The following is a 12,806-nucleotide window of genomic DNA, read 5'->3' as shown; positions in this document are numbered from 1 at the left end:
TCTGCTACTCTACACTTCTCTAGGTTTTACCCTCTTCCCAGTGTTCAAGTATCATATCAATTCATGACAAAGATGACAGCCTTAGGCTGGACAGCTACTACAGGTAAAGTGTGAAAATCCTTTGACTTGATGTTAATTACTAGGCTAAAGGCCACAGCCCAAGATATTGTTCAGATGCTGAGTATGAAAATGTCAACATCTCTACCACCACCTCAGTACCCTGGACACTTCCAGGACCCTTAGTTGAAAAGCCCCTTAATCTTGAGGCAGTTCAAAACAATGGACTTGAGTGCTCTTTGGCTGCCAGGAATGCTTGATTAAGTATTTGAAAGAGCCCTAGGAAAAGTCTTGTTTTTTTTTTTTTTTTTGTCTTTCCCTGCTAAATTTCCTATCTCCACCTCTTACACTTGGACTAAGGTTAGGTAGATCACTTGGCTTTCCCAACCCTCAAAGGCTCTGAATCAGCAGTTAGGTCAACTTGAATTATAGAATGCACACTTTAGATTACTCAACCCAAAACAATCTTGCTGTTTTTAGACAGACAAGCTTCAACCTAAATTTGTCTTTTTCTTGCAAGACCTTTCTGAAGGCTGAAAACATGAACATAACATCCTTCAACATCCTAAAGTTTTCCCACCAGTCACTTAATGCCAGATTCTGATTCACATCATCAATGTCCCAAAAAGTATGATTCTAATGGCTCACTGAACTATTCCCAACAGTGTAGCAAGGTTTATCCACTTGCCCTTTAAAACAATAACAGCCTCCCACCACCCTAAATTTACACTTAGTCAATGCTACAATTCAGACTCTTTTATAGATGGTTCCTCATTTCTGAAATTCAAATTTTAAAATTTAAATGCTGCTTGAATTTCTTTTGGTGAAAATAAAAGGAGACTCCAATTCAAACTGGCTTAAGCCACAATGAAATGTATTACTCCAAAAAGGACTGGATGCAGTAGGTCAAAGTCCTAGCTCTACCCCCTCTGTAGCTCTCTCAATAATACCCTTCTCATCTGAGGCTTCATCCTCAGGATGGCAGCAGGATAGCTTCAGCCATTCCAGATCTAAAGGACACAGTATAGAGAAAGAAGGAACCCCCTCTTCTTGTGTAAATTTTATAGGCTTTTAAATAAATGCTTACCATGAATTCCCAAACAGACTTTAGGCCCCATTCCTCAATGATCAGGTCAGAAATGTGTGCCCACTGATTGACTTATATTAATTACTGAATGAAATGTAATGGGAAATGAAGAAGGTAATGATTCCAGTGCCAGGGATGGCACCCAAGGCTTTCACATACACTATTCTAGGTAAGCATTCTACCACTGAGCTACATCCCCAGCCAAGTGCTATTTCAAGACAAATTTTGTTGGTACTCTCTAGGAGAAGCAATGGAAAACTAGAGAATTGGTTGATTTCAGATTGAAGATAAGTAAAATGTATGAGGTAGAAGGAAGAAATTGAAGATGCTAGTGAGAAAAAGCAGCTTCTAATTAAGCCAAATTTGACAGAAGAACTGAATGCAGGAACTGGCTGGCCAACTAGAAGAATGTGGAAAGACCAAAACCAGGTATTAATGATTAAAAAAGAAAAGAGAAATAAAAGAACTGAAAGGTCAGAGACTGAGATTTTGGAATTGAAGGTTTGAACATAGAACAATTACAGATGAATACAAGTCTAAAGTGCAGAAATTGGTTGCAAAAGTAGAGTGAATTGAAGGTCACTGTAAAATGGGAAATTCAGTAGTAAAGAATAAGGATACAGAGTTCAATGAACTGCTGAGTTGAACTTTGAATCACTAAGGATGACAGCAAGAATTACATGTACTGAAACAAGCTGAGAGGAAGCCAGGTGTTAAACTTCTTGAAAATTTTGGAGATGTAACAGGGAAGAAAAATACCAGTAAGGAATGTGGGAAAAGGATGTTCTAATCAGATTGTTATGGTTTCGATGTGAGGAGTCCCCAAAATAGCTCATGTGTGAGACAATCCAAGACGGGTTAGAGAAAGGACTGGGTTATAAGAACCTTAACCCAAGCAGGGAAGTAATCACTTGAAGGGATTAATTGAGTAGTGACTAAAGGCAAGGAGGGGGAGGGGTGGCTGGAGGAGGTGGGGTTTTGGAGGCATAGCTTTGGGGTATATATTTGTATCTGGCAAGTGGAGATCTCTGCTTTCTGATCATCATGTGAGCTGCTGTTCCCTCTGCTGCACTCTTCTGCCAAGAAGTTCAGCCTCACCTCAAGCCCCAAGGAAGGAAGCCTGTTGTCAATGGTCTGAGACCTCTGAAACTGTGAGCCTCCAAATAAACTTCTCCACCTTTACAATTGTGCTGGTGGGGAAATTGTGCACAGTGGCAAAAAAAAAAAAAAAAAAGCTTATTAAAACAAACAAATCCAACTTCCAAAGAGGGGCAAAAAGAAAGATTACAGACAGAAGGCCTGAAAATGTTTGTGTGAAGCCAGAAGAATGATACTGTCTAAAACTGAAGCCAGATTTAAAGTTAGGTAGTCAGTGTAGTTAGATAAATCGGGTCTAATATAGAGTGAAATCTAAAATGGAGACCATGCTGAGAATGACTCAGGGAAAACACAGGACAACTCATGGAATGTTAATGAAGTCCCAAAAAGGCCTTAGGCCAAAGTCCACCTCAAAGAAATGTTAATGAACAGCCCCCAGCAAAAAGTTGCTGACTCAGAAGTCCTTCCTGACCAGATTACTTCTTTGGCCCACCTGTGTCCCACCCCTCGGGCCTTCCAACCTACATTCCATCACCAAAACTATAAAAAGGGGAAACAACCACACTTCCATGGATTCCACCTCTTGGGTCCCCTTCTTCCTCCGGGAGAAGTCTTTTCTGCTGTCCTTTAATAAACTTCTAATTTCTACTCTGACCTTGCCTCGGCGTGCTTCTTTGGTGTTATTCTTCAACATTGGGGAAGCAAGGACTCCTCACCCCTCAACAGCGGTAACAAAACCATAGCAATTATTGGATGAAGGGCCAACTCCTGGAAGGCCAGACCACAAAATACAGAAAGATGTCTTAACTTTACTAAAAGGTAAATAGGAAGTTTTTTTTTTTTATTATTTTTTTCTGCACATGAAAAAAAATACAGAAAATCAGCACTCTGGCCTTTCTTGAATTGCATATGACAGGATGGCATACAAACTAAAAAAGAACTATACTTCAGCATTGATTCCTAGTAAACTATTTTAAAAATTCAGATTTTACACAACAGCCTATATTAGATATAACTTTTTTTCTCAGCAGGAGAGAAATACAAAAAAATGCTAATTTAAGATTCCTGAAGTCTAATACTATCAAGCAAAAAGTTCAATACCTAGTCAAACCAATTAATTTTGCAGATGTAGCAGGAAAAAAGAAAAAAAACATAAAGGGAGAAAACCTAGGAAATCATTCATACCTGTGTTCAAAAAAAAGAATATAAAAGAACTTAGAGATATTCAGAAAAGCACACACTAGGGTCAGAGTTAAAGTGCAAATTTTTTCATTTATCATTTTCAATGCATGTATAAAAACCAAGTATTTCAAACAGCACTTTTTTTAAAAAAGGAGAATATCAAAATTGAAAACAATTAGATTATCTATATCTATACAATTTTGGGTCTATATCTATACAATATATGCTCATCTGCATCTTCCTAAGTACATTGTGATTCCATGATGTAAAAATATCCCTATCACTATCCTTCAAAGAAAGAATAAACTTGATCTTTTTGGTTTATTATAAAATGACATGCTATTCATTTGATATTACATATCTTCCAATAATCAAGTAGATCTGTAATATCTTAACAAGTTTCCAGAAATGTATAAAGCAAGGAGAGTAAAAAATCTCAGAAGAATTTAAAGAAAATAAAAGCATTTGGCTTTTTAATATTATTTTTAAGTGAGAAAGCTTGAAAAAAGTAGAAAATAAATTATGCTACAAAATGAGAAATGGATATAGGCACAGAATCATTTCGCAAATATAAAGATTGTATTATTTGACCATATAAAGTGGGTCAACAAGGCTACTTGTAACTAATTTATTCTTTAAATCACAGATGTTATGTTATAAACTAGTATCATTTTTATTTTAATATACACTTCTAAATACACCATGGAGTCATCTTTTGAAAGTAATTGGACAAAAAAATAGTGGATAGTGAATCCTATTACATCTATGGTAATGTTGTGAGTTTATTAAGAATTAAATATTTCTAGCTGGGTATGTTAGCACACACTTGTTGATCCAAGCTATTCAAGTTGCTGATGCAGGAGAATAGCATTCAAGACCAACCTGGATAACAGTGAGACCCTGTCTCAAAAGTAGAAATAAAAAGAATCAGAGTGTAGCTCAGTGGTAGAACTTGCCTCCACACATGAAGTCCTGGGTTCAACTCCCAGGACCGTTAAAAAATATTAAATATTCCAGAGAAGTAATAGTCAATTAGATATTTTTTAAAAATACTTTTTTTCAAAAATTATTTAACACATATTACTACATCATAGATTTACTGGACACCTGAATCCACAGTGAAGCATTTCTTACCCTTTCTTCTTTAATTAACCATTGCTCTAACTGCAACATGCTGCATTAATTTTTAAGGCTTTTAAAGGACAAATTACAATGCCTGCTGTGATAATTGTGATACTATCCTAACTATGGCAATCACTTTAAAACTACTTCTTTGCTTATTATTAGCAATGCTAAGTAAGAAAACTAATTATATCAGGATTGTTTAACATTTTTAATATTCTAAAAACCCAATCTAGAAAACTCTCAGCACCTTCCCATGAATTGGGACACTGTCTGATGACATGGGTCCTTCTCAATTTCCTCTAATTATGTAAAATCCCCAGATGATTCTCAATCAAATCTCCTCAATCACTCATCTAGCTAGCTACTTCCCTTATAATGGAACTTACTGAACCAGTTGCAAGACCAGTATAACAACTGAAAAATCAAAGTTGAGCAATTTCCTGGGATCAAACTAGTTTGGATTCGAGTCTGAGCTTAAGATCTGCTTTATCTCAGGGCAACCAGTCACTCGGTTTGTGTCAGATGGGTTAAAATGAAAAGCTCTCCACAGTGAATGCAGAGTGATGACTCCCTCCATCTTCTATATGACTGAGAAACTCCCATGTAAAAGATAAAGCATCTTTCCCAGGAAGCCTCTTCTGAAATAAGCATCTGTCACTCTTAAGTGCTGTCAATTGATTTTATAAATAAAATTGTCCAATAGTCTTTCTTATTAAAAAAAGTCAACTTATCCAAATAATTATTTTTCTGGAATGTTCTGAGTTCTTGACAAGTGACAAATGAAAAATGATAAACCAAGACTAAACATGTACAAAAATAAATCATGACTTTCCTGCTTATTATCTTATAAGCATCTGAATTTAATTCAACCCAAAGATTTAGTTGAGAATCAACATAGTAATATCAAATCCATTCAAAGCAACTGATTATACAAGAGAAAAGATGATGTGAAATGCAGGCACAGATAAGTAAAATGCTTTTTTGTTACTAAGAAAAGGATATAAACACAGAATGTTGAAGAGACTTGTGATGTGATAACACTACTGAGACTGTCAATGTCACTGATTTAACTAAGCCTATAATAGCCGCTGCCAAGAAGTAGCCCCATAGTAACTACTGCATATTTAAAATGCCTCTTTCTAGTCAAATCCCAAGCTAAAATATTCAAATAAATGAGATTTTAAAACACATGGACTGAGGGAAAAGTCATATGAAAAGTTAAGGAATATTTGAAGATTTTCTTCCATTTGAATATTAGAATACTAAAGAATAATTCGTATTAGGGAAATTAAAGCTAAACAGAGGTAGAGGGTGGATCTATGTTAATGGGTAAAGCCCTGAATGTTTAACTATTAAAGAGGATTTTAAGAAAATAAACTGAAGAACTTTTGGCTTTGAAACACACAAAACATAAAAACTCTTCTCTCAAGGATATATTGATAACAGTGTATGCACAACACAGCACTCAAGTGTCAGCTCAAAAGATGGATGAACAACTGGTTAGTTACAGCAGAAATCACTCCTAAAGAATTGGCTTTTATACCTGATTATTCTTGTCTGTCAGCTGATCAAGAGTTTCAGATTGTTTTTCCAATGCCCGCTCTAATTTCTTATGCTTAAGCTTCCATTGCCTAATGGATTCTTGAGCTTTCAATTTGAGGTATTCTTTCCTCTTCTCTGCCTCCTCTCTCAGGGCCTCTGATTGCTGGAAGTCACTGAGGTACTGCTCTGCCTGCTTGGTGGCTTCCTCTGCATGTTGAGTCAGCTCTGAGATCTGGAAGTTGGCCTGTTTACGGTCAGCCTCACATACTTCAAAGTGGTTCTGGATTTCCTTGAGTTGATCCAACATCTGTAGTTGTTGTTTTTCCCTGTTCTCCAACTCATGTGTTAAATTCTAGGAATAAAGCATATGAAATATTAAAAGTAAATTCTTGTCAAAACTCGATGTGTAACACAAAATGCAATGACAATCTCTAATGTCACTGAAATGGAAATCATTAGTATTGAATTTTGTTAGCAATCAATTTAGAAAATATGAGTCCTTATCTCTGTATTTTATAATCCCATTAGCTGGAAATAATTTTTATCAAAATATTATCTCTTTTGTAGACTATTTTCCAAAAAGGTAAAATATATATATATATTTTTTTTCAATTCTCAATAAAATAGAAGGCACTGTAGAGAAAAACAATGTGTTATTTCAGTAAAAACCTAGTATATTGTTCAAATGAAGAAAATGTCAGTGATTTAAAATGCTGTCAGATTATTAGAAGGTTATTAGAAGCAATCATGTAACATTTCACTTTCTGGCAGCACATAAAATTTTACTATAATAAAGTAAAACTCAGTAACGATAAAATGAGCATTGATGACAGAAGTATCTATATAGATGCCACTAGAGTTAAAAATTCATTTGAAAGATTCCCAATAAAGTGTTTATAGATAGATTATTTCTAGTTAAACTGACATAAGTTGAAATACTTACCCCAGGCTAACATGAACTACAGTATAGATTTTTAAACAATTTAAATTTATTTGAGATATTTCTCTAATCAAGAAACAAATATTAAAATCTAGCTTTCTTAAAACAAGGGTGGTCATTAATATATTTAGAAATTATATTAAATCATCATAAGTAAAACATTTTAATGTGAGAATAAGTAAATAAGTAAATGTTTATTTTAAGTTCAAAAAATGAGAGGCTATTGCTTTTATAGAAGTAAAAGAATGTTATGATCATTAACATTAAACCACTGTTCTAAAGCATTATAAGAAAATGACAAATTCAAAGTCAAATATTTACAATGCGTTTCCAAATACCTAGAACAACAAAACTAACCTAAAAAGGTCATGTATTCAAATAAAAATGGAATCCAAAGGCTAACACGAAGCTGTAGTATAATAAGTATCACCTACACTGTACTAAGGCACTAAAAATGAACAAACTAGGAAATTTACAAAATTATTCTGGCTCAACTGCAGAATATTACCCATGATCAGTGGCTCAAATAAAGTTAAATATAAATTCCCTATGATTAAAGTCATGGTTTGACATTATGGCAAAATGTTAGACATAATAATGCCTCGAAAACAAGGCTCATTTCTGATCAACAAGTTTGCATTTGCTCAGTTTGCTAAACACAGACTGGAAGAGATGAGTCACTCCTTTGTCCACCCAAACAAAACAGTAAACTGAGAAGCATGCACTTGTTTGTGTGGAAAATTCTAAAATGAGATCAGAAAATCCTAGTAATTGTGGTTTACCTTTTGCCCTTTTTCTAAAAGTTTTACCAATATTCTAGAAATCAACTTAATTAACAAGTGGCAATGAAGTGATTCCATATCAAAAGATAGGTGGAACTATTATTTTTTTTAAACAAGTACTTGGAAGGAGGATCATTATACCCAATATCAGACTAATAGGCTAAGACGATGCTATGGGTTGAATAAACAGTAAATTTCATCTAAATTGTACCAAGGATCTGGCAAATAAACAGACTTGAAACATTTACAAAGTTCTTTTGGTCCAACAGCAGAATCTTTAGGTTTCAATTCCATTAGCCCCGATCACTGGCTCAGACACATGATTTATAGAAAAATAGATTAGAAGTGGTTTTAATATCAAAGAAGCTAACAATAAACGGGGGAGGTACTTACACCAACAGCTAAATTACAACAGTAAATAGTACTAGTTACTAACATATGATAGTTATCTGAAGAGGTCTGTATTCCATAGGGTGATGGGAAAGGGTCTCTCTTAGAAAGTGATGTACAAGCTGAGATCTAAATGACAAATAGGAACTAGCAATAATAATACAAGTACTACTGAAATTTTCTGAGCACTGAGTTGTGAGAGAGATTGAACAAATACTTTATCTAAATTATCTCATTCAATCTCAGCACAAAACTAAAGTAAGGCACATCACTATCATCCCCATTTTAGTAAGCAACCGATGCTTGGTGCAGTTAAGAACTTGCCCAGTATCATATAACTAAAACAAGGGCAGGCAGCTTAGGACCTCGACAGTTAGACTCCCAAGTCCATGTTTTCAACTTCCAACTTCTCAGATGACTCTAACTCTATGCCTCTTCAGCTACCCATCCCCATGGTCCTGTGGATTATGTTTTATCAGAACTGCTGCCTGTAAAACAAAAGGTCTTTCCCTCAGCTTCCAATCTGACTTTATCTATGGATCTAAACAGTTTTTTTCACTCTCTCCCTGTCACTACCCCAAGGAGATGGCCACACCCTCGAAATTCCTTAAACTCTGGGTTCTCTAATCCAAACTCCCTATTCTTTCACTTTTTAGCCACTCTTTTGCTCAAATCTCAAACTCCTTTGCTAAACTGTTCTTTCATCACATTTGAACAACAAAACCACTAACTCTGAGTGAATTGACAAGACTTCATAATTCCTACCTCGGGTTACTTTTAAGGAAAATCATACCAAAGATTCAGCTCATGTGACCCCACAAGGAGAGCCGCTTCATCAGAGCCCATGATTAACACATATTTTAATGTGAGAATGAACATTGATGAGGATGTGAAATTCCTCTGCATGACCTTATATCCATTTCACACAACTGTCATTCCAAAATGTCTCACCTCATTTTCCCACCATTCTTTCCCTCACTTTCAGTATGAAACATAACTCCTCTTTTTGAGGTAAAATTGGGGGCAGTTAATGCAGGAGACACCAAAAATGCTCTAACTGTACCATTCTGAGACTTATCAACAGCTCCTCTGTCCTCCTCTCCAACATCTGAGGGAAAGAGCTCTTCCTCCTTAGGCAAATTAACCTGTCTTTGCTCTTTCCTTCCATATCCATCAAAAACCTCACTAACTCAATCACATTTTCTTTCCCATGTCCTGAATCTCTCTCTTTTTTTTTAATCTTTATTTTTATTTATTTATTTTTATGTGGTGCTGAGGATCGAACCCAGGGTCTCATGCATGAGAGGCAAGTGCTCTACCACTGAGCCACAACCCCAGCCCACTGAATCTCTCTTCTTCTACTGCATTATTCTACTCTACACTGTCCATCTTAAAAAACAACAGTAATGTTATGTTCATCTAGAAAAATAACAGAAATTTTAAAAATAAAATAATTTAATTCATTTTTATATTATCTTCTAACCAGCCCTCTATACTCTTCATCATTTTAAGCCAAGATCCTGGAAAGAGTAGTCCACACTTGATGCTCATAAAATCATATTTCCAAATCATTGCGTTTTCTGCATCTGTTTTCCACCTACCATCCAATAAAACAGCTCTCATTAAGATTCCTAAAGATCGTGTACAGATAAAGACAATGGACTCTAAAATTCTTTCCTTGCCTAGTTTCCTTAAAGCATGTGACACTTAATTTCAGCTTGAGCACTCCAGTCTCTCTTCCATCTTGACTTATATCATCACTTCTCAGAAGTTCTCCATTTTCTTCTCATCCTTTCATTATCTCCTTTTCTAGTTTTTTTAGGTTTTTAGGTTTTTTCTAGGTTTCTAGGTTTTTTCCTACCATTTAGCTTTCAAATAAGGTTAACTCTGCCTGTTCCAATATTAACCATCATTCCTTCTACATAATATCATTGGTATATTAATATCCTTAATTCCGAGGTCAGAACGCTTAACTCCAGACTTTTAAGTATCTGATTGTTTAATGACTTTCTACTTATAGAAGTCCCACAAGCATCTTAAATTTAGCATGTTGAAAGTGAGCTTCTCTGATGTCCAACTCCAAACAAAAGGACAGTCCTACCAAAATGTTGGGAAAGTTTCTCTCTCATGAGGGAAAGGTAGAAATGGGATGAAATTATGTATTTAAATAGTGAGAATAACCACACTCACAGAAAGAAATGAATAAGAGAAGATGTCTAAAAATGATAAACAGATAAGATTACAGTTAGATTGTCTCAAATTTATAATGGACTCAGTTACAAAATTCTTTGGATTCCTTTAGCAATTCCTTTGAACCTTAAGGCAAAATAAGTTCAATATTATTTATTTTTCTATCATTAAAGAGCAACATTAATAGGCTCAGGATTAATACATACAAGCCCAAATATTAAGCATATAAACACTTTTATTCTTCTACGTAAAAACTGCAGACTTTTTAGGCTGGGGTTATGGCTCAGTGGTAGAGTGCTTGTCTAGCATGCAGTACCACATAAAAGACCTAAATAAACAAATAAAGGTAAAAAAAAAAAAAAAAAGCAGCCTTTTTCACATCAACATCAATATACAATGATTCACCTGTAAGTGTAAATGTATAGAAGAAGGTATAGATCATATTGTAAACAAATATGGTTATCCCCTCTTAATGGAAAGCAAGTTTGAATTTCAACAGGAAAAAAAATCTTGTCAGTCTGTATTATGCTCCAGGTAAAATCTATTATAGAATTCCTCCTATATTCTTTTGCTAAAAATCCTATTCAGCCATTGTTTTGGCATTTTCTTTAATCAAATAACCAACAAGAAAAGTCTAATTGTAATAAACATTTTTTTCTCCATCAAAGAATTACATTAATATTTACTACCAAGTCCAATATTTACTTCTCACTATATAAGCACTGTCAAAGCAAGAAAAGGAAAAAAAAATCAAAAAACAGAGACAAGAACTCCTTCCCATACACTGTCAAAAGATTTATAAAATCTCCCAATAAATCTAAAATATTTCTCTTTCTTCAAATGGGGAAAAACATTGATGTGTAGTTGTGTTGAGAATCTCAGGTTTGATGATAGAAAGATTCATGGGTCTTAACATATTATTGGACTTGTGCTAAAATTTATTAATGTGAAAAGAAAACAAAGCAAAAAAGCACAGGCAAAAGGAACATGGGGTGAAGTCCAGTAAAACCCAGGGGCAAATTTCCAAGAGTCCTCTCCAAATGGAATTACACAGGACCTGCTCAATTCTTTCAGCAATGAATTCTGACAACATGTTGTATATCAGGGCAGATCACTGGCAGCTCAATACCCAAGGTTTAATTAGGGGCTTGTCAATTAGGCACCCTCTGCCTAAAACATGCCAAAATTTCAGGTTCCCAGATGGAAAGCAGGTAAGCAATATAACTACATTATTTGTACAGTTTAAGCACAGTGAGCTACCTTTATTATCATTTAGGGAAAGTTCATATCACTGTACAGAAATGTTTATCATTCAAGTTCTCAAATGCCAGAAAAGTCTATCTTGCATTCAGGCCTATCTAAGGAGAGTAGTCTTGCACTACTCCATAATTCTTTCCTACCCAGTACTAAAGTGATGAAATAAAATGAAAATTAAAAGGCCTAAAAAAATTCTTAATTAAAAACAATAGCAAATAATACCTGAGAAACAATGTATTTCGAACTTTCTCCCTCTAAAATTGCTTGGTTTTGATTGCCATTGGCTCCTTTTCTAACTTCTAAAAGTAGTAAGAAAACTACATAGCAGAATCATATAAATACAGCATTAAAATGAACATAGAAAATGAACCGATATTCCCTTTAAAAAATGGTGTAGAAAGGGTCCACCATAAAATCTAATTTTAACTGATCATACAGCTAAGATAATAATTATACATACATTGATTACAGTAGGATATCTACAAACTTGAAATTACAGAATTGGAAAAACTGGATATTCAACTTACACAAAGACTGACCATTTTAAAACATGGAACCAAAGTTGAAAATCTTGCCCAAATAAACCAGAGTTAACTAAGTAATATATAAATATTCATTTGTACCTACAGTACATAACTTTGTGTGGAAACCTATAAGGGTAAATGAGAAGAGACTTCAGTGACTCAAAAGTAATGCTTCTAGAAGGTAGAGGCAAATCATGGAAAAGCACAAGTCACACAGACTTGAGTTCAAATACCAGCATGGCCATCCTCTGACCTTACAAGAATTGATTACCATCCAAGAGCCAAAACAATTTCATTTATAAAATTGACTCAATATCAGAGAAATGGTAATCTACATGAGATCATTTAGATAAAGCATCCAAAAAAGTACTTGGTACATTTTATGAAGATAGTGTATATTTGACTACAGGAAATGTTAGAATAAGAGAGATAATCAATGTTCACATTTTAGAGATAAGGAAATTGAGGAACAGAGGGATCAATCCAAGATTAAATAGGAAATTTTTGGAAGAAAAAAGATTACCCACAGAGCCCTAACAGTCAAACTTATATAAATTTCACTTTGCTGTATATTTAAATATGAGCCAAACTGTTTAATAACTATATAACTGGTCATTTTCTTTCCAGTGACA

General features: G+C 34.6%; 1 protein-coding gene across 4 annotated transcripts in view; it reads right to left on the bottom strand.

The window, feature by feature from the left end:
• The window catches only part of Cep128 (centrosomal protein 128), a 410,851-nt gene that overhangs the window by 276,933 nt on the left and 121,112 nt on the right, over positions 1–12,806 (bottom strand). For all 4 annotated transcript variants that reach the window (XM_046440733.2, XM_046440735.2, XM_058577821.1 and 1 more), the window contains exon 15: positions 6,093–6,443. In XM_046440733.2, coding sequence (XP_046296689.1) covers positions 6,093–6,443 — 351 coding nt within the window. The remainder of the gene's footprint in view (positions 1–6,092; positions 6,444–12,806) is intronic.

Source organism: Marmota monax, unplaced genomic scaffold, assembly GCF_021218885.2.
Source record: "Marmota monax isolate L192 unplaced genomic scaffold, Marmota_monax_Labrador192_F-V1.1 WCK01_AAM20220418_F8-fsc00017, whole genome shotgun sequence".
NCBI classification, from domain to species: Eukaryota; Metazoa; Chordata; class Mammalia; order Rodentia; family Sciuridae; genus Marmota; species Marmota monax.
Note: the sequence above shows the minus strand (reverse complement) of the source record. Positions and strands in the feature narration are given on the sequence as shown.